General features: G+C 59.1%; 3 protein-coding genes across 5 annotated transcripts; 1 reads left to right on the top strand and 2 right to left on the bottom strand.

Moving 5' to 3' along the window:
• Positions 1-232: 232 nt before the first annotated feature.
• LOC141518806 (solute carrier family 22 member 6-B-like) lies at positions 233-8,506 on the bottom strand. Of its 2 annotated transcripts, XM_074231129.1 has the most exons (12): positions 8,410-8,506; positions 7,654-7,828; positions 7,286-7,468; positions 5,512-5,615; positions 4,983-5,137; positions 4,292-4,460; positions 4,053-4,176; positions 3,847-3,962; positions 2,584-2,801; positions 2,117-2,225; positions 1,572-1,775; positions 234-1,360 (listed from the first exon to the last, which is right to left on the bottom strand). In XM_074231129.1, exons 2-12 carry the CDS (start codon positions 7,687-7,689, stop codon positions 1,288-1,290), a joined length of 1,491 nt encoding a protein of 496 aa, XP_074087230.1. In that variant the 5' UTR covers positions 7,690-7,828; positions 8,410-8,506; the 3' UTR covers positions 234-1,287. The 2 variants fall into 2 exon arrangements, with proteins under 2 accessions (XP_074087229.1, XP_074087230.1); XM_074231128.1 differs by lacking the exons at positions 7,654-7,828; positions 8,410-8,506 and having other exon boundaries at positions 233-1,360; positions 7,286-7,644.
• Positions 8,507-9,171: 665 nt separating this feature from the next.
• Positions 9,172-16,413, top strand: PPP2R5B (protein phosphatase 2 regulatory subunit B'beta). Its single transcript, XM_074231130.1, has 13 exons — positions 9,172-9,639; positions 10,078-10,274; positions 10,524-10,625; positions 10,730-10,822; positions 10,994-11,124; positions 11,526-11,585; positions 11,709-11,817; positions 12,267-12,320; positions 12,537-12,587; positions 12,672-12,791; positions 13,447-13,574; positions 15,269-15,370; positions 15,638-16,413. The coding sequence occupies exons 1-13, from the start codon at positions 9,441-9,443 to the stop codon at positions 15,774-15,776; spliced, it is 1,485 nt and encodes a 494-aa protein (XP_074087231.1). The 5' UTR covers positions 9,172-9,440; the 3' UTR covers positions 15,777-16,413.
• Positions 16,369-17,720, bottom strand: GPHA2 (glycoprotein hormone subunit alpha 2). 2 transcript variants are annotated; one of them, XM_074231132.1, is made up of 4 exons: positions 17,655-17,720; positions 17,344-17,451; positions 16,976-17,160; positions 16,369-16,839 (listed from the first exon to the last, which is right to left on the bottom strand). In XM_074231132.1, the coding sequence occupies exons 2-4, from the start codon at positions 17,438-17,440 to the stop codon at positions 16,738-16,740; spliced, it is 384 nt and encodes a 127-aa protein (XP_074087233.1). In that variant the 5' UTR covers positions 17,441-17,451; positions 17,655-17,720; the 3' UTR covers positions 16,369-16,737. The 2 variants fall into 2 exon arrangements, with proteins under 2 accessions (XP_074087233.1, XP_074087232.1); XM_074231131.1 differs by having other exon boundaries at positions 17,669-17,713.
• Positions 17,721-17,980: the final 260 nt, after the last annotated feature.

Raw genomic sequence — 17,980 nt, 5'->3', positions numbered from 1 at the left:
GCAGGGAGGGGGAGGGGGACCCCCTGGGCGGAGCCTCCTCTCCCCTCCCCAATGGCAGCGCCCCAGGGGAGCCCCCCCATCCTCACTTTAGGGGTGAGGACACCCACCGAGGCACACGTGACTCGTCCAAGGTCACAGGGCCACAGCGCCCTCCCCCCAGCCCGGCCGCCCCGGCGGGTGGGGGCGCCCCCAAGCTTAGGGCTGGGGACCTGGCGCCTGGCCCGGGGTTCGAGGGTTTTTGTGCAGGGGGGCAGCAAGAATATCCCTGAAAACGAGGGGGGCTGGGAGACTGCCCATCGGGGGGGCCATCCGTCCTTTGTTTTGTTTTTAACTCTTTAAATATAGTTCGTTTCTCTTGTGACCCCGGTGGCCGTTCTGAGAAGGGTCCCCCCAGCCTGACTGCCCCTGGAGTCTAGGACACACCCAGAAGGGGGACTGCTTCATTTTGCAGATGGGGAAACTGAGGTACAGCGTTTCCTAAAGCCACCAGGTCAGTGAGTTCATGGAAAAGCAGGATTAGAACCCAGGTCTCCCCACGCCAGGCAGGGAAGGAGAAGGAATTCTGATCGATAGGTGTTTATTGGGTGAAACGATAATGGCCCTTGGGTGTGCGGGCTGGACCCTGGAGGCCGAGAGGTGAGGAGGAGGCTGCTCGGTTAGTCCCTGGACAGGCAGACGGACCGGGACAGATTCCCCGATGGACCTCCTTCATCTCGGCCCCTTGAAAGCTGCCATTGGCTCAAGGAGGACCGCCCAGGGCCAGGCCCTGTGACCCTGTCCGGAGGAAGCAGCCCACAGGGATCCCAGAGGACCCAGGAGGGCGCCCGATGAGGTCATCCACCCACCTTGACCCAAAGAGCCCCAGAGATGGAGCCCTCGGCCGGGCAGGGGGGCGGGCATGGGAGTCATAGCAGGTTTCAGGGTCCAGAGGGTCACCCGGATGTACCGTGGGCTGCGTGTGCAATGTTGGCTCATGCCCGAAAACGTGTTTCTCTGATCCTTCTAGTCACAGTCCCCTGTAACTAGGGCAGTTTGTGATTCTTAGCGAGTGAATAAGTAAATGGATAATAAGTGACTCGAGGCGTCTGATGTGACTCAGAGTTCACCCCAGTTGGGAAAATTCCACTTGCAACTCCCACTGGAAGGGCCCTAGAGCAGAGAGATCCAGAGGTCAGCCAGGGGCCTGTCCAAGGTCCTGGAGGCAGGAAGCGGCCGGCTTCCCATTCCACCGTGATGGAGCACCATCCTCTTCTTGGGCCAAACTGGGGAAGACTCCTCCCGAGGATGTCAGAGCTTGGTCTGGATGGGTTGGGCCCTTTGCCATGGCTTCCTCCGCAATCTGAGCCAGCATCTCTGGATCCTGGAGAGGGACAGGAAGAAGGGATGGAGCTTGTTGGCGGCTCAGTCCCCTCCCTTTTTCCCTTCAGGCAGCTCAGGGGGCAAGGGGGCACTCAGGCCTCTTCAGGCTGGAGCCACAGAGGGAGAGGGTGGAGGAGGGAAGCCCTGGGGAGATCCCAAGAGTCAGGATATCTTCCAGGGAAGGCTGGAGAAGAGGGCTAGAGGGCACCTACTGGCTCTGAGCTTGTTCCAAGGTGTCGGGCAAGGGCAGACCCCTTGTCTCAGGCAGGAAGACAACCAGGAAGCTGGCAAGCAAGATGGTGGTACCAAAGAGCATGGGCGGCAGCAGAGGGAGCATGGGACCTGCCAGCAGGACCAGTGGGGCTATTACCCCTCCCAGTTGGCCCACCATGTTGGTGATGCCCATGCCAGTCATCCTACAAAGTAGCAGAAAGGGTGTGGTCGGGCACATGCTTGGACACACCTACACACAGCAACACCCGCCACCTCAGAGAATTCCTGACACCGATCCCCAGATTTGGAGCATGTGGACCCTTCGAGGTCATCTCTTGGGGGGGAAATGTCCTTGTCAGGATCACATAGCCCAGAGTGAGTAGGAAAAGCAGGACCTGAAGCCAGGTTTCCTGGTGTATCCTGGTCATACAGTAAGGGCTTAATATTTGCTTGGCATCTTGCCCAGGCTTCAAAGGATTTCAGGTATGTGGGACACAGACACCCAGACATCTGGGAGGGAGAGGGAGGAGGGCCCAGGACTCACCGGTGGGAGGTTGGGAAGACCTCAGAGGCCACGAGGATGGTGCAGCTGAGGGAGGCTGAGGTGAAGCCTTTGGCCAGGGCTGACAGCCCCATGCGCAGGTGACCCAGCTCTGTGGGCACAAGGGGCAGAGGCCAGAATCAGACCAAGGGACCAGAGGGCTCAGGGCAACAGTAGAGGAGCAGAGAGGGTAAAGGAGGGGGAAGGCAACCCAGCTCATGGATCAGCCATAGTCTAAGTGGGGGAGGGGGGAATCTAGTACATCTGAACTGGCACAGTGGGAGGGCCTAGAGGCCCGGAAGAGGGCTGTCCAGCCTTCCTGTGCCTCCGCCCCCCAAGGGCTTTCCCAGCCACGGTTGCCCCAAGCTCCATCCCCTCAGAGGCAGAGGCTGAGGAGGTGAGGGTCAAGGTCAGCCCTTCCATCCCCCAGATTTCTGCAGGCAGTCTCTGGCCCACCCACCCATACCCACCCTGTGGCACTGCAGTGGCCCCCAGAAGGAGGCTCCCTCCAAGTATCATGCAAGAGGCCAGAGTGAGCTTGCGCCCCAGACAGTCGGCCAGCTTGGACACCAGGAAGCGAAAGGGGAGATCAATGACCCCCAGGATGAGCTGAACCAAGTAGGGATCTTCCCCAGGGAAACGCTGGAGATCCAGGGCCAGGGAATTGAAGGCAAGGCTGGAAGAGAACCTGGGGGAGGAGAGGGACAGGAAAGGGGGGGATCAACCCAATCTGCTTCGCCTTCCCCACCAAAGCACCTCCTTTAAACAAACCTAGAGCTAGGAAATGAGCTGCCTGGATTCCAATCTTGCCCAGTCGCTAATTCTGTATGATATTGGTCATTGCCGCATGACGCTTCATCTTCCTCATTGGTAAAGTGAGACAGCCAGACTAGCTGGCCTCCAAGATCCTTCCTCGTGTGGAGGTTCCATGGTCCTTGTTCTGAGGTTCCTCCCAGCTCCGATGTTCTGTGTTCTAAGTTCCAAGGTCTCTAGTTCTGAAGTTCCATGTTCTCCGTTCCAAGGTCTCTCCTGGGTTGGATGTGCCAAGCTTCCTTTCATTGATGTTTCATGTCTTATGTTCCAAGTTTCCTTCTACCTCTGAAGCTCCCTGTTCTCTGTTCTAGGTTCCCAAGATCCTTTCTGTCTCTGATATTCCATATTTTATGCTTCTTTCTGTGTTCTGTGTTCCAAGGTCTCCCCACTGTGGATATTCTGTCTCCCATGGTCCCAGGTTGCTTCTATCACTGATGCTTTATGTTCTTAAGGTCCATTCTAGCTCTGACCTTCCATGCTCCATGGGTCTTTCCACCTCTCACATTCTTAGACCCACAAATATAAAACAAAAGAAGCTCAGCCTTGAGGTCCCTTTAAGAAGCAGGTTCCCTAAACTGAGCTTGCCAACTCACCATCACACACATCAAAGGTGCGTCCCCGGGGGGCCATGTGGATGGGTGACTTTCCCCCCAGTTACAGTCCTACCCATTCAGTCCCAAAGGAGGGATTGTCCCCTTTTCTCCAGAATTCTCTGTTTGATAAATACTTGGTGAAGTCCAGGGACCTTACAGGAAATTGGGCCTCAGTTTCCCTTATCTGTAAAATGAGAGGGTCGGGCTAGGTGACTTCTGACTCTAGAACCAAGGTCCTGGGGAAAGGAAACAGGAGCCTGCCCTTCCCTCCCAGACTTTCTGTTTCCTGGCTCAATCCCAAACTTTCCTGACCCCCACCTCACTCACCAAATTCCCATGATAAAAGCCAATAGGGCCGAGATCTCCAGGGTTTGAAAGAGGTCCAGGACAGAATATTCTGGGCTTTCTCCACCCTCTTCCTGGGAATAGTCTGATTCCAACATCTATGGAGAAGAGAAAAGTCTCAGGAGCTGACTCCAGTGGACTCTGGGGAGCGGCCAGCCCCTTCCTGCCCCCCCCCACCGCCTCCTCACCTCCAGGGAGAGCTGGACTCTGGCTGCCGGAGTCCTGTTGATCCATGACACCAGCTTCAATGCCCTCAGGGCCCCTGAGAAGCGCCGCCTCACCATCAGCCACCGGACAGATTCTGGGAGCCACCTGCAGAGTCAGAAGTCAAGGTGTAGCCAGGCCAGGCCTGCTCCACACCCTGAAGCCCAGCAACCCATCACCCTCCCCGTGGCAGTAGTGGGGTCTGGCCCCACGAGGTACTCACCAGCTACAGAGGAAGCAGAGGGCAAAGGGTGCCCCAGAAACCAGCTGCAGGTGCCTCCAGTGCCGGAGGCCGAAGGCCAGCAGCGCCAGGTTGAGCTGACCCAGGCTGAGCACAAAGGAAAGGAAGCCAGACACTGCTGCCCGGTGAGAGGGTTTCGTCCACTCAAGAACTGGGGAGAGACAGGCCCTCTCTCACAGTGCTGACCCTACCCCTCCAGGCCTATCTCTGTAAGGGGGTTTGTCAGGGGGTGTCCAACCCTGTAAGGGCAGGCTCAGCCATCTGGCATGCCTTAGTGGTGTTAAGGTGGAGGTCCCACACACACCCAAGGGGAGCAATCCCAGAAGGACAGGATGGGAGGTGGGGGCAATCAGGTGGCAGCTAGGTGGCACAGTGTATAGAGCAAAACCTTGAAGATGGGAGGAAATGAGTTCAAATCCAACCTCAGACACTTGATAATGTCTTAGCTGTGAGACCCTGGGCAAGTCACTTAACACAGATTGCTTCAGAAATAGAGCTGAGAATCCTTGGAATCCAAAGCATTGAATGTCCAAGTTGGGGGGTGGGGGCAGAAGTTCTGGCATATCCCAACCTCCCATTCAGTCTGGAGATTCTGGCTTAGCCAGAGCCTCTGTGGCAAGGAAGCCTCAGTCCCTCCATGCCACCTGCCTCCCCGCCCCCCGCTTCTACTCACCAAGCCCCATTCCATTGAGCACCAGGCCACACATGCCACAGCCACAGAGGCAGCGACAGACACAGTAGATGGAGAAGGAGGGAGCCAGGGCTGCCCCTGTGCTCAGAGAAGCCACCTGAAGGAGGCACCAAAGGAATATGGTCCTTCGGCCCAGCCTGGAGGGGCAGAGACCAGAGTCAAGGCCAGCCTGGTCTGCACTAATCCCCCCAAAAAACACCCCACACACACACACACACACCCGGCTAGGTTAGGTTCCAAGAAAGACAATTGCCTGACAGATCCAAATTAGAAACCTAGGAGATTATTTGGATGCCAGTCCTGCAAGGGACCTCAGCTACCCCAACAAAAAGTCTCATCCTGGTACCCCCATCTCTGAGAAGGGTTTCTTCAGCCTTTGCTACCAGGGTCTTAAGAATGGGCATTCTTGGGCCATTCCACTGAGGGACCACCTAACAACTGATTGGAGCTGCAATTCCCCCTTTGGCCCCAGGGACAGATGCCCACCTGGCAGAACTGCTATGATGCTTACCTGTCAGCCAGTCTCCCAAATGTGATGGCACCCAGGAACACTCCTGCCATATAAACTGACTGGGCCACCCCTTTAAGGCTTTTCAGACTGCAGACCAGGTCCCACTGTAGGGTAAGGGGGGAAGAGAGGGAACAGTGCAAGGTGAGGCTCAGGAGCACCTGTACCCAGGTAGATAGACTGGGGGGGGGGAAGAACTGGACTGGGAGAGGAGAGTGAACTTGGGCAGGCTCAGCCATCTGGCATCTTGGGGAATTTCCAATGTACCCTTCAAGCCTCAGTTTTCCCCCTGCACCTACCTATAAGGCTGCAGCTAAGGCATTGATTACATGCCCAGGAAAGCAGTGGTTACAGCTGAGCCAAGAGGAGGAGAGGGGAGAATGAAATCAAGGGGTGAGGAGGAGGAGGAGGAAGAACAACAGACTTGGCCATCCCTTCCTCCTCACTGCTCAGTCTTGCCACCCAGCAGTCAACTGGTCCAGTCATTCTCTAGCAGAGCCGACCTGAAAGGGTTGGCCCTCTCTCCAAGGTGCTTAGATGGCTTCCTCAGTGTCCTACCTCCCTAAACTGGAGGCTCCCTGAGGACGGTGCCTTCAGCTCTTATGTCAGTGCTGGTCTGGGGCTGTGCACACCACCAGTTCTTAATAAATGTTGAATTCAGTTCATTGTGGATGGATGAGTGAAGATGCTTCTATTAAGCTCCTACTGTCTACCAACTATACTCTCACCTCTGGACAAGCAACATCTGGAATGTCCTCCCATCTCACTTCTACTGACCAGAATCTCTTTTTTCTTCAAAATGGCTCAAGAACCAGCTTTAGTGCAAGGTCCTCCTGGCTAGTGGTCTCCCCAAATCTGTCTGTCATCCACGTTGTAGAAACCAATAGAGCTGTGACCCTTAGATTTCTATCTGGAAGGGACCTTAGAGGTCATTGATTCCACCCCCATCTCCATGTTGGAAATGAGAAAACTGAGGCACAAAAATTAAGTGACTTGAAGGAATAAATGCCTTAGAAGGGGATTTGAATCCAGATCATTCAGCCCTCCAGTCCAGGCCTCTGCCTCATGGGTGAAGGCCAGCTTCTCAACTGGGAGGACTGTTGCATTTTTGCCCTTTTGTGTTCCCAGTATATATAGTTCAGGGTCTGTATACAGTAGAAACTTAATAAATGCTTGTTGGTTGCTTACTACCTTGTGACCTTGGGTAATTATTTCACCTCCTTGGGCCTTGGTTTCCTCATCTGTAATATAATGGGATTGGGCTGGGCTGGGCTTTGATTTACCTCACAGTCCACTACCTTCCCTCCCAGTTCATCCCACCCCCTCCCATCAGCAGCTCAGGACAGTACCTGCCTGAAAAGTTCCCATCTTTCTGCACATGGAAATCCCATCTAGCCATCAGTCTCCACCCCCAGGAAGGCTGCCGCCCTGGCCCTGCCGGCCAGAATGGACTTCATCTTCCTTAAACTCCTTCAATCCCTTGTTTCTTTATCAAATTGTTTCCCCAAGTGTTACTAGGGGGTGTACTCCAGCAGGATAGAACCATCTTCTAACTTTCAAAGACGGAGATACAGGGCCTCACCTGCAGGAAGACCTGAGTTCAAACCCTCCCTTAGAGACTGTCTAGCAGAGTGACCTCGGACAAGTCACTTCCCCCTTTGAGCCTCAATTTCCTCATGGGCAAGACTAATAGCCCCCCACCTCCTAGGGTCTCTGAGAGGCTGCCCAAGTGGAGCGTTTGTCTAGCAAAGCTAGCCATCATCTCTGTTCCTGTTACCTCCGACACAATGGTGGTCCCAATGGCCGAGTGGTTGTAGACCCAGCCCTCCAGACAGGGCTCGGTCTCGTTGGTAGCATTGCCCCGGAAGCGGAGGCACCTCTCCGGCCGGCCCTGGGCATCCACCGGCCAGAGGTCGCCGGCGCTCCGGCAGCGGTGGTCAGGAATGGTGGCCGTGAAGTTCTGGAGAAAACCGTGAGTGCCCACAAAGGCAAAAGGCACCGTCAGGATGACCAGGTGGATCATCTGGAAGCGACCCCATCCTCCCACCTGCTCCAGGAGGCCCCTCAGCTCCCTTGCCTTCTTCCCCGGCCCTCCTTTCCTGCTCATGCTCCCCCGGCCCACAGGCCACCCTCCTCGGGACTGACCACACTGTAACTCAGGGAGAGCAAGGTCCAGTTCATTCAACCGGGAGATCCCGAGGCGCCGGAGGGTGGAAGCCAGTGTGGGATGCTGCAAGGCCAGTAGGGCAAAGGTCCCAGGATGGTGCTCTCTGGGGGAGCCGGTTTTGGGGGTGCAGCCATGGAAGGAGACAGTCGGAATCTAAGGGAGGAAGAAGTCTGGGGGGAAGCGCTTGGGGGTGCTGGGCTCTGGGGGGCCGGGCTGGAGGGGCCTGGATGCAGCGGCGGAGGGGAAAGGGAAAGGGGGGCCGGGGGCAGTTAGCTGATGGAGGAGTTTGGGGGGCGGTGCTGGGAAGGGGGCCAGGACTCCCGGGGGAACACCCCGGCCAGTAGCTTCCCTTCCCCCTCTAGGGCGCAGCCACCTGTTCGGGGTCTGTGTTTGTTTTGTTCTGGGGGCCCCGGGCGGGGATTCCCCACCCCTTCCTCCCGGGGAGGGGGCAGAGTCTGGCCCGGGGCGGGGTTAGTCCTCCGCCTCGCCATTCCGCTCTGGCCCTTTAATCCGGAGACGATGATGTCACCGCAGACTCTGCCGAAGGGCGGGGGACTGCAGGACCCCGGGTGACTTCATTTCCCGGCAGCCGCCGCAGGACTACAACTCCCAGAGGCGCCCGGCTCCGCCGGCCCAGGTTAACTCTTGCGCTGCCGGCCGAGAGGAGGCGGGCCTGGGTTTCCTCCCCCGCGCCGGGGGCTGCGGGGTCCTGGGACCCCAGAAGAGAAGCTTACTAGTCTGAGAGGCAGAAGCAAGATGCGCGGGCGGGGGCCGGGCCTGGGGGACCGGAGGCCTTCTCCCTCTCTCTGGGCCTCAGTTTCCCCCTCTGTCAGAGGCCGCCTTCCTCCCTGGAGGCGGCGCCTCCCCCTCTCAGAAAGCAGCGCCCCCCTCCCCCCCCAGGGCCCGGGGCCCGGGGAGGTGGGATCGGGAGCCGGAGCGGCGAGGGCTCCCGGGCTGTCTCCGAGCCAGGCCCCCCCCCCCCCCGCGCCGGGCGCGGCGCCTTTAAGGCGAGCCGGACTACATTTCCCGCGCCGCCCCCGGCCGGCGCCCCGCCCCCGCCCCGCCCCCGCCCCGCCCCCGGGGGAGGCGGCTTGATGTCATTCGGAGCAGCTGGGGCGCCGGTGCAGCAGGCGGAGCGCAGCAGCCGCCGGCCCCCTCCCCGCCGCCCGCCAGCGCCCCCCAGAGCCGGGAGCCGGGCCCCCGCAGGGGCAGGGGGGACCAGCGGCGGCCCGGCCGGGGCCCCCAGCCCGCCGTCGCCGCCGGCACCCCGCGCTCGGAGCTCCCCGCCGGCACCCCTGGCCCCGGCCCCGGGAGGGGGGTGCGCGCGCCGGGGGATGCCCCAGCGCCCGCGGGAGACCCCCCGGCCCCGGGCCTCCCCAGCCGGGGCGAACAGCCGGGGCCGCCGCCTCCGCGCCCGCCAGCCCAGGCCGGGGGGGGGCTCCAGCTGAGGGCCCCCCGCCCCGGGGGCGCTGCCCTCCCCCCCCCCCCCCGCTGCGCCCCCTCTCACTGCCGCGCTTCTACCTCGGCCGCCCCCCCGCTCGGAACTCTGACCGGCGCCTCCCGGGCCCCCCTCCTCCCCCAGCGCCCGCAGGGAGGCCCGGGGGGAGGGGAGCGGCACTCGGACCCCAGCCTCTCCGCCTCTCCTCCCGGGGCCGGCCCGGCCGGGATGGGTCGGCCCGGGGCTCCCTGGTAGCCAGGACCCCCTCCCCGGCACCCCCTGGGCAGAGCGGGCCTCCGGCGGGACTCCGCCGCCCCCCCGGTCACCATGGACACCAAGCTGCCCCCGGCCAGCACCCCGACCAGCCCCTCCTCCCCCGGGCTGTCCCCGGTCCCCCCGCCGGACAAGGTGGACGGCTTCTCCCGGCGGTCCCTCCGCAGGGCCCGGCCCCGGCGTTCCCACAGCTCTTCCCAGTTCCGATACCAGAGCAACCAGCAGGAGCTCACCCCCCTCCCGCTGCTCAAGGGTGAGTGGGCCCCCCCATCCACGCCCGGCCCCCCTCTGCCCCCCGGGCCGTGCCCTCTCGGGGTGGCAGCTCTGCCTCCCGGTGCTGACGCATGTTCTGCTGTGCCCGTCAGCCCGGAGGGGGCACTGGTCCTGGGGGGGGGGGTCTCGGAGCAGGGGGTCTCCGGCCGGTGGGAGCCCCGGGCCGGCGCTGCTAAGGAGCCGGATGAGTCTGCGGCTCCCGGGGCCCGGGGCTCCTGAGACCGCGCCGCCTCGGATCCCTCGGGCATCGCTTCTCCATCTCCGGGCCAACTCCCAGGAGAGCCCGAGCCTGTTTACCTGGCGCCAGAGCCGGGGAGCCCAGCGGGGACGCAGGTGGACGGGCCTCGGAAGGGGCGAGGGGGCCCTAGCCCTGGGGGGCCTCTGCTCCCGGGGCTCACCCTGGCCCTGCTTCCCGCAGATGTGCCGGCCTCGGAGCTCCATGACTTGCTCAGCCGGAAGCTGGCTCAGTGTGGGGTCCTCTTTGACTTCCTGGACTGTGTGGCTGACCTGAAGGGGAAGGAGGTGAAGCGAGCGGCCCTCAATGAGCTGGTGGAGTGTGTGGGGGGCACCCGGGGTGTCCTCATTGAGCCGGTGTACCCCGATATCATCCGCATGGTGAGCAGGCTTGGGTCCCCCAACTCCCTCGTGAGGCCGACGGGGGCAGGATGTGGTGGGTCACGAGCCGAAAAGGACCTGAGAAGCCCCTTCATTGGACCGATGAGGAAACTGAGGCCCAGGGGGTTAGGTTCTCGTCTGGGGTCGCACCACTCCGGGCGTCCAACCCAGGTGTTCTGTGCTCTACCGGCCCCCCGGCTAGAGGCCATGAAGGGGCCCCTTCCTGAGCACCCTGACCCTTCCTTTTAGATCTCAGTGAATATCTTCCGGACGCTGCCACCCAGTGAGAATCCGGAGTTTGACCCTGAAGAGGATGAACCGAACCTGGAGCCCTCCTGGCCCCATCTGCAGGTGACTGGGCTTGGCTCCAGGCGCTGAGGCCTGGCAGGAGAATACGGGCTGGGGCGTGGGGGGTGAGGGGCTGGCTTCACTTCTCCATCCCCTCCCCTCTCCAGCTGGTCTACGAGTTTTTCCTTCGTTTCTTGGAGAGTCCAGACTTCCAACCTTCAGTGGCCAAGAGATACGTGGATCAGAAGTTTGTGCTGATGGTGGGTGAAGTGGGAGCCCAGGGGCTTGATGGCTGGGAGGGGTGGGCCTGGGTCTGGTACCCGGGACTGGAGCTGGAGGGACCCTCGGCCTAGGGAGGGAGGGAAGGAGCGGGCCTTGAGGCTGCCTGGGGCCTCCCCTCCGCCAGCCTGGCCCTGACCTTGGGCCCACAGCTCCTGGAGCTGTTTGACAGCGAGGATCCCCGGGAACGAGAGTACCTCAAAACCATCCTGCACCGAGTCTATGGCAAGTTTCTGGGCCTGCGGGCTTACATTCGAAAGCAATGTAACCACATCTTCCTACGGTGAGTGCATGAGCCATCCTGACCCCGGCTGTGGGATGGGGTGGGGGGTGCTGAGGTGAGCATGCCCCAGGGCACTAGGCTGGGGGTGAGGGGCAGACCCAGGGATCTGGGAGAAGGGAGAGTTAAAAAGGGGTATGAGTTAAAGGTAGGGGCAGCTAGGTGGCGCAGTGGATGGAGCACCCGCCCTGAGGACCTGAGTTCAAATGCAACCTCAGACACTTAATACCTAGCTGTGTGGACTTGGGCAAGCTACTTAACCCCATTTGCCTTGCAAAAACAAACCTAAAAAAAAAAAAAGACTTAAAGGTAGAGCTCCAAGTGGAACCTAGCTCTGGGGGAGGGGGGCACACTCTGGGAGGGCGGGGCTCAAAAGTCTCCTTACTTGCTCCCCCTTACCCCAGGTTCATCTATGAGCTAGAGCATTTCAATGGTGTGGCGGAGCTGCTGGAGATCCTAGGGAGGTGAGCCACCCTGGCCCAGGGAGCTGTCCAGGGTCTAGGCCCAGGCCTGAGCCCAGGGCTGGGGGGGATCCTTGCTTCTCCTCCCCTCTCGCTCCTCCCTCACATGTCCTCCCCACTCCACAGCATCATCAATGGCTTCGCTTTGCCCCTGAAGACTGAGCACAAACAGTTTCTGGTCCGTGTGCTGATCCCTCTCCATTCAGTCAAATCTCTCTCCAACTTCCATGCCCAGGTGAGCCCCTTCTCCCTGAGTTGCCAGCCCAAGGTTCAGTCCCCAAGTAGAACCCGAGGATTCGGGGTCTCCAGGACCACTGTTGCCAAGCCTTCCCTTCCCAGGGGATCCTTTGCTCAGGAGGATGGGCCCCACCCAACCTAACCAGAGAGAGACTGGAAAATAGACCTGCCCTATGAAACTTTAGGGGAACATCAAAGGAGAGTAGAAAGGTGTTGGTCTGGCCTTGCCGTTTCCTGGCTAGAACCGGGGATCAGTCACACTGCCTCTCTGGGCCTCAGTTTCCTTACCTGTGAAATGGGGGTGGGTGGCACTGATGACCTTTGAGGTCCCTCCCACTGTAATATTTTGGTTCCCCTTGTACCCTGCCTCTCTTGGGGGGGAGCTGCTTGTTCACCTTGCCTTGTTCTTTTTCTCCTGCCTGGCTGACTGGCTCTTGCCCTCTGCAGCTGGCATATTGCGTAGTACAATTCCTGGAAAAGGACGCCACCCTGACCGAGCATGTGAGTGACCAGGGCATCAGAGTGGCTCATCCTCAGGGGGATGGTGGATGGCGGGGGCTTTTTTTTTTTGCAAGGCAAATGGGATTAAGTAGCTTGCCCAAGGCCACACAGCTAGGCAATTATTAAGTGTCTGAGGCCGGATTTAAATTCAGGTACTCCTGACTCCATGATGGCGGGGCTTTTGCTCTCTCCCTCTGACTCCCTTCTGCCCCACAGGTGATCCGGGGATTACTCAAATACTGGCCTAAAACCTGCACCCAGAAAGAGGTACCGACTGGGGAGGAGAGGAGGGAGGGAGGCTTAGAGGGACATCTTCAGTGAGGGGGCCACTGATGCCCCCCCATCTATCAGGTGATGTTCCTGGGGGAGATGGAGGAGATTCTGGACGTCATTGAGCCCTCCCAATTTGTCAAGATCCAAGAACCACTCTTCAAACAGGTCGCTCGATGTGTCTCCAGCCCCCACTTCCAGGTATGGATGTGGGGGGGGGGTGCAGAAGACAGAAGATGACAGGAGTGGGGGGAAGGAACCAGACAGGACCTCAGCAAGCACGCAGCTCAGCCTCCACATTCCACATGGGGGAGGTCTGCAGGGGTCATATGATTTAGCACAGGAAGGAAGCTTAGACAAAGCTCCCTTGTTTTACAGGTGGGGAAATTGAGGCCCAGAGAGACAGTGCCTAAGAGGAAACATCATGACAAGAGGGACAAGGGTTCTGTTTTCTTAGCCCTTACTAAGTCATCACCTGTGTGACCTTGGACAAAGTCACTCAACATCTCTGGCCTCAGTTTCCTCACCTGTCAAATGTGGGCATTGGACCAACCCACCTCTCAATTTCTAACCCATCATCCCATGTAGTTTCCATGATCTGGGAGACAATGGTCACCTCTTGTTGTTTCTTGGCCTGAGTCTTCACATCTATAAAAATGGGCACCTTGGTATAGTGGAGAGAGGGTTGACTTTGGCATTCAAGGCTCCTTTGGTGGCCAAGTCCCTTGTCCTCTGAGGGCCTCAGTTTCTCTTCCAGCTGAGGTATAAAAGGCCAGCCATGCTAGGCCCTGAGATAGAAGGAAATCTGGGAGGGGGCCCTGGGCCAGGGGCTCACTGGGCCACCCCGTTCCTGCAGGTTGCAGAGCGGGCTCTGTATTTCTGGAACAATGAGTACATCCTGAGCCTCATTGAGGACAATTGCCACACCGTGCTGCCCGCCGTGTACGGGACCCTCTATCGAGTCTCCAAAGAGCACTGGAACCCGTGAGTGCCCAGTTGGGATGTGGCAGAGGAGAGGCCCGACTGTCCCAAGCCAGCCCTTCCAGCTGAGGTCCAGGCTCCTCCAACCTCCCCAACTCTGGTCTTTCCTATTTTAAGTCAAAAAGCAAGAATTAAGTATCTCCTGAAGTCCTAGGGATGCAGAGGAAGGCAAAACCAGCTCCCCCCCCAATAGCAGCCCACCCCGAGGTATGGACAGAATGGTTGGGAGACAGTCAGGGAGTCCAGGGGAGGAAGGGAGAGGCAGGGCAAGGGATGTGTCCACCCTGTGAAAATGTGCAGGGACCGGCCAGGAAGCCGACCCGGAGCACCAAGGACCCCAATGGAGGTGGGGACTGAAGGGCTTTCCAGGCCAGACAGATTTTATATTTGATCCCGGAGGTCACAGGGGGGCCCTGGGGGGTCAGGAGACCTGCCCTTTAGGAACAAGCAATGTGCAGATGAGTAGAAGGTGGTTGGCATAATGGACTGTGGCCTAAACCCTCCCAGCCCTGACATCCCCCCCCCACTTCTAAAGTTGTTTTATGTTCTAATGTCCTTCCCCAACTCTCCAGCTTCATTTTTGAGAGAATCCCAGAATTCAGCAGCCAGTCTAGTCCAACCCCCACAGGAAAGGAATCTCATTCCAATGTATTTGAGAAGTGGTCCTGCAGCCTCTGCTTGGAGACTTCCAGGCATGGCAAGCTCACCCCCTCTCTGGGCAGGAAGAAGCCTAATTCTTGCTAACCCAGCAGCCTCAGGGTGGCCTCTTCCTCCTCCCTCCTCTTTGCTCACTCCTGCCCTGAGGCGCTAAACCCAACAAGATTCTTTAATGTGACCCTTGAGCAGATACTGGAACTAGCTCTCCTCTTCCCTTCCAGGCTTCTCTGAGCTACTCATGCCCCATTTCTTTAACCAATCCTTATGTGGCACAAACTTGAAGCCTTTCACCCACCTGGTTGCCCTCCACCAGACTTTCTGTAGCTTCTCCATGTCTTTCCTAAACCCTGCTTTCTTGGATGCCCCATCCTATTCATCCAGAACTTATATTCCACCGAGACCCTCAGATCTTTTTCAGATCAGTTGATATTTAATGGTGCCCCCCCCCACCATGCCTTGTGAAGCTAATCTTTTGAACCTGAGCCTAGACCTGGCTGTACCACTTAATACCTGGATAGAGCCCTTAACCTCTCTGGGACTTATTTTTCCTCATCTGTCAAAGGAAGGGATGAGAACCAGATGAAATCTTAGGTTCTAGAAGGTCCTTGTTTTATTTTCTATGGTCTGAAATACTGTAGTTCTAAATTTGGGTCCATTCCTAGATAAATAGATCCTTCTTACTAAAGGAGTCCAGGACCAGGGAGGTGACAAGCCACCCAGGTCCCACCCCATCTGAGTATTTTTCACCTGGAGAAGACTTGGGGGCAGGGTGGGGCAGGCCAGAAGAAGGGCAGTCACTTGGAAGAAGGATCAGCCTAGTCCTGGGCAGTCCTGGGGGGGAGGGGGAAGCTGCTTATGTGGGCTGGGGGAAGAGCTCCTCAGTGGTGGAGGTGGGATGGGTTCTAGCTCACTGGAAGGAGGCTGGCTGCACTGGCCTGACCCACTTTTCTGCCAAGGGGTAGGGGGTCCTGCCAAGCCCAGATGCCCTCAGGAAGCTTTGCCCTTCATCTCCCTAGTGTCATCTCTTCTCCCACCCCCAGGACTATCGTGTCTCTGATCTACAATGTGCTGAAGACCTTCATGGAGATGAATGGGAAGCTGTTTGATGAACTCACAGCTTCCTACAAGTTGGAGAAGCAGCAGTGAGTGGGGGGGGAGCCCAGCCCAGCCAAATGCTTTAGTGGGCAGGCGTGGGCATGGGTGTGGGTGGGCCTGGGGCCCCTGCCTTACCTGAGCTGAAATGGAGCCCACAGGTGGGGCCTGGGCAGGCAGGTGTGACCTCATTAAGCCTTCCTCTCTCTCTCTCTCTCTCTCTCTCTCTCTCTCTCTCTCTCTCTCTCTCTCTCTCTCTCTCTCTCTCTCTCTCTCTCTCTCTCTCTCTCCTCACCCTCCATTGCCCGACCACCCAGGGAGCAGCAGAAGGCCCGAGAGCGGCAGGAGCTGTGGAAGGGCCTGGAAGAACTCCGGCTGCGGAGACTGCAGGGGGCAGATGATGCTTTGCTTCATCGACTTGGGGCCAGGCCAGCCCCAGGAGGGGAGCACAGCTAGAGGGATCCCCCGTCAACCCCACCACATACACACAGGCAGTTGAACCATTCATCCCAGCCCCACTGCTCCCTAACCCCCAGCCTGCCCTCAGGGGCCACACCACAGTGTGAAGCAGGCCCCCCACCACCCTCACCAGACCTGGGGAGAGAGGGGAAGAGATGGGGCATGGGGGGGGCAGAGGTCTCCAGCTATCCTAAATGGACTCGATGGGCCAAGGGCCCCAGGAGCTGTCAGCAAGGGGTTGACACCCCCCAGGCTGGCCTCCGGTAGCTTCAGGGAGGCCATTCTCCCCACCTCACCCCAAAAGACCCTGGAACCCTCCCCAGGACCCTGGGAGCTCCTCGCGCCAGCGTGAGGACATGCCCTCTCTGCCTGCCCAACCCATGGACTCCAGGATATATTTATTGCCCTTCCCCCAGCCTCAGTGTTGGGGCCCCTCCTCCCCTCTGCAAAACTTCTTCCCCTTTTTATTTATTGGGCAGGGAGTAGATAGGGGAGGGGGCAGGGGAGAGGGGGCTCCCAAGGTCCTGGGGATGGAAAGGGGTTCCTACATAAATCATGATCTGCTCCCTCTTCCCACTCTTGGGGGTGGATTGAATAAAGAGAGAAACTCCAGAGCTGGTCAATTTATTGGGGGTGGGGGCGGGTTCCCCCATCATGTCAGAGCCTAAAGCCTGAAGCCTAGGCAGGCACAGCAGGCTGGGAAGGGTAGACTCAAGAATACAGAGTTGGGTGGGGGTATGGGGAACATCAGAGCTGGGAGGGACCTCATCCCTGGGGGGAACAGACTCCCCTCATAGGGGAATCAACTTCTCTAGTCACCCACTGACTTCATCAGAACTCAGAACCCAGGTGTCCTGACTCCCAGTTCACAGTCCTTTGACCCTCCATCCTGGGACAAGGGGGGGGGTATGCTGAGGCTTTAGGGGTGGCCCATCCAGAAGGAAGGCTCCAGGACCCCTCAGTAGCGGGACAGGCGACACATGTCACACTGGCAGGCCCTGGCCGTGAAGATCTCCAGCTGCTCCCTCCGGCTTCCGGGGCACTGCAGTTCCACCTTCACCTAGGCAGGTAGGGAGAGTGAAGACCCCAGGCTCTCTTCTCTGGTCCACCCTGGGGTGCCCGGCTGTCTGGCCCCATGCTCTCCAGGCTGCCCCCCCCGTACCCACCCTGGCACCCCAGGGCCCTCAGCTCCTGACCTTCTGCAGGCGGCTGATGGTGCAGCACTGGGACACCGAGGTGATGTTGTGTTGGAAGCCACTGGCTGCCAGGACTGAGAGGCGGGAGGGGAAAGCACTGGACTCACAGTAGCCCACGCAGGCGTGAGCTACGTGGGAGCCACGGCAGGTTCCCTGGCGCGCACTCCGAACAGTCACGTTGATGGCTAAAAGAATGGGCAAGGGCTCCGCAGCTGAGACTCACAACTCTCTCACACACACAAACTGGTCCTGGGGCTGTCATTTTTGCAGCCCCATGCCCCCACCCCTTCCCAGCTTCCTGCCCCCAGAGGCTTCTCCCCCAGCACCAGGTGGACTTGGACCAGTCACTCCTCCCCACAGTTACTCACGGTGCAAGTAACAGCCCGGGACCCCAGCCTCTTGACCCCAGGCCTCTGTAGCCACCAGGAGCAGCAGGGGGAGGAGCAGGGTCTTGGGGAGGGCCATGGCATAGGTTTCTGAAATAGCACGGGCAGGATGTGTGTGTCTTTGTACTTGGGCTTCTCTCTCTGAATGGAGCGGCTGATTGACCGGGGCTGGCTGGGGCTGGCTGGCCGGGGGCCTGTGTGTACCCTGGTCTGCCTATGGCTTCCGCTGTCCCTTCCCCAGCCCTCTTTGCCTCTGTTCGGTGCCCCAGGACCCAAGCCCAGCTCTGTCCTACCGGGGCAGTCTCACCACTCTGAAGACACAGATGCCAGGCGGGGATGCCGCTGCCCTTCCTCCCCGCGGGTCTCTGGAATGGGGCTGTGCTCTCTTGCTTTTATCCCTCCTGGGCTTTTGGGGCCACACCCTCCAGTAGAGATCGACTTCCCCCACCACCCCCACCTCCTTTTCCCTGGAAAGCCTCTTGGGAACTCCCACTGAAGAGGGGCTCTTGTCTCCTTTACTCTGGGGCCCACTCTGGTCATGAGGAAGCCCTGGGGTCCGGTCTGTGGGGCAGATAACCCCCTCCTTGTGAAGCAGATGAGCTTCTTGGGGGGTTTCTGT

Source organism: Macrotis lagotis, chromosome 3 (assembly GCF_037893015.1).
Source record: "Macrotis lagotis isolate mMagLag1 chromosome 3, bilby.v1.9.chrom.fasta, whole genome shotgun sequence".
NCBI classification, from domain to species: domain Eukaryota; kingdom Metazoa; phylum Chordata; class Mammalia; order Peramelemorphia; family Peramelidae; genus Macrotis; species Macrotis lagotis.
This window is presented reverse-complemented; position numbering and strand designations above follow the sequence as displayed.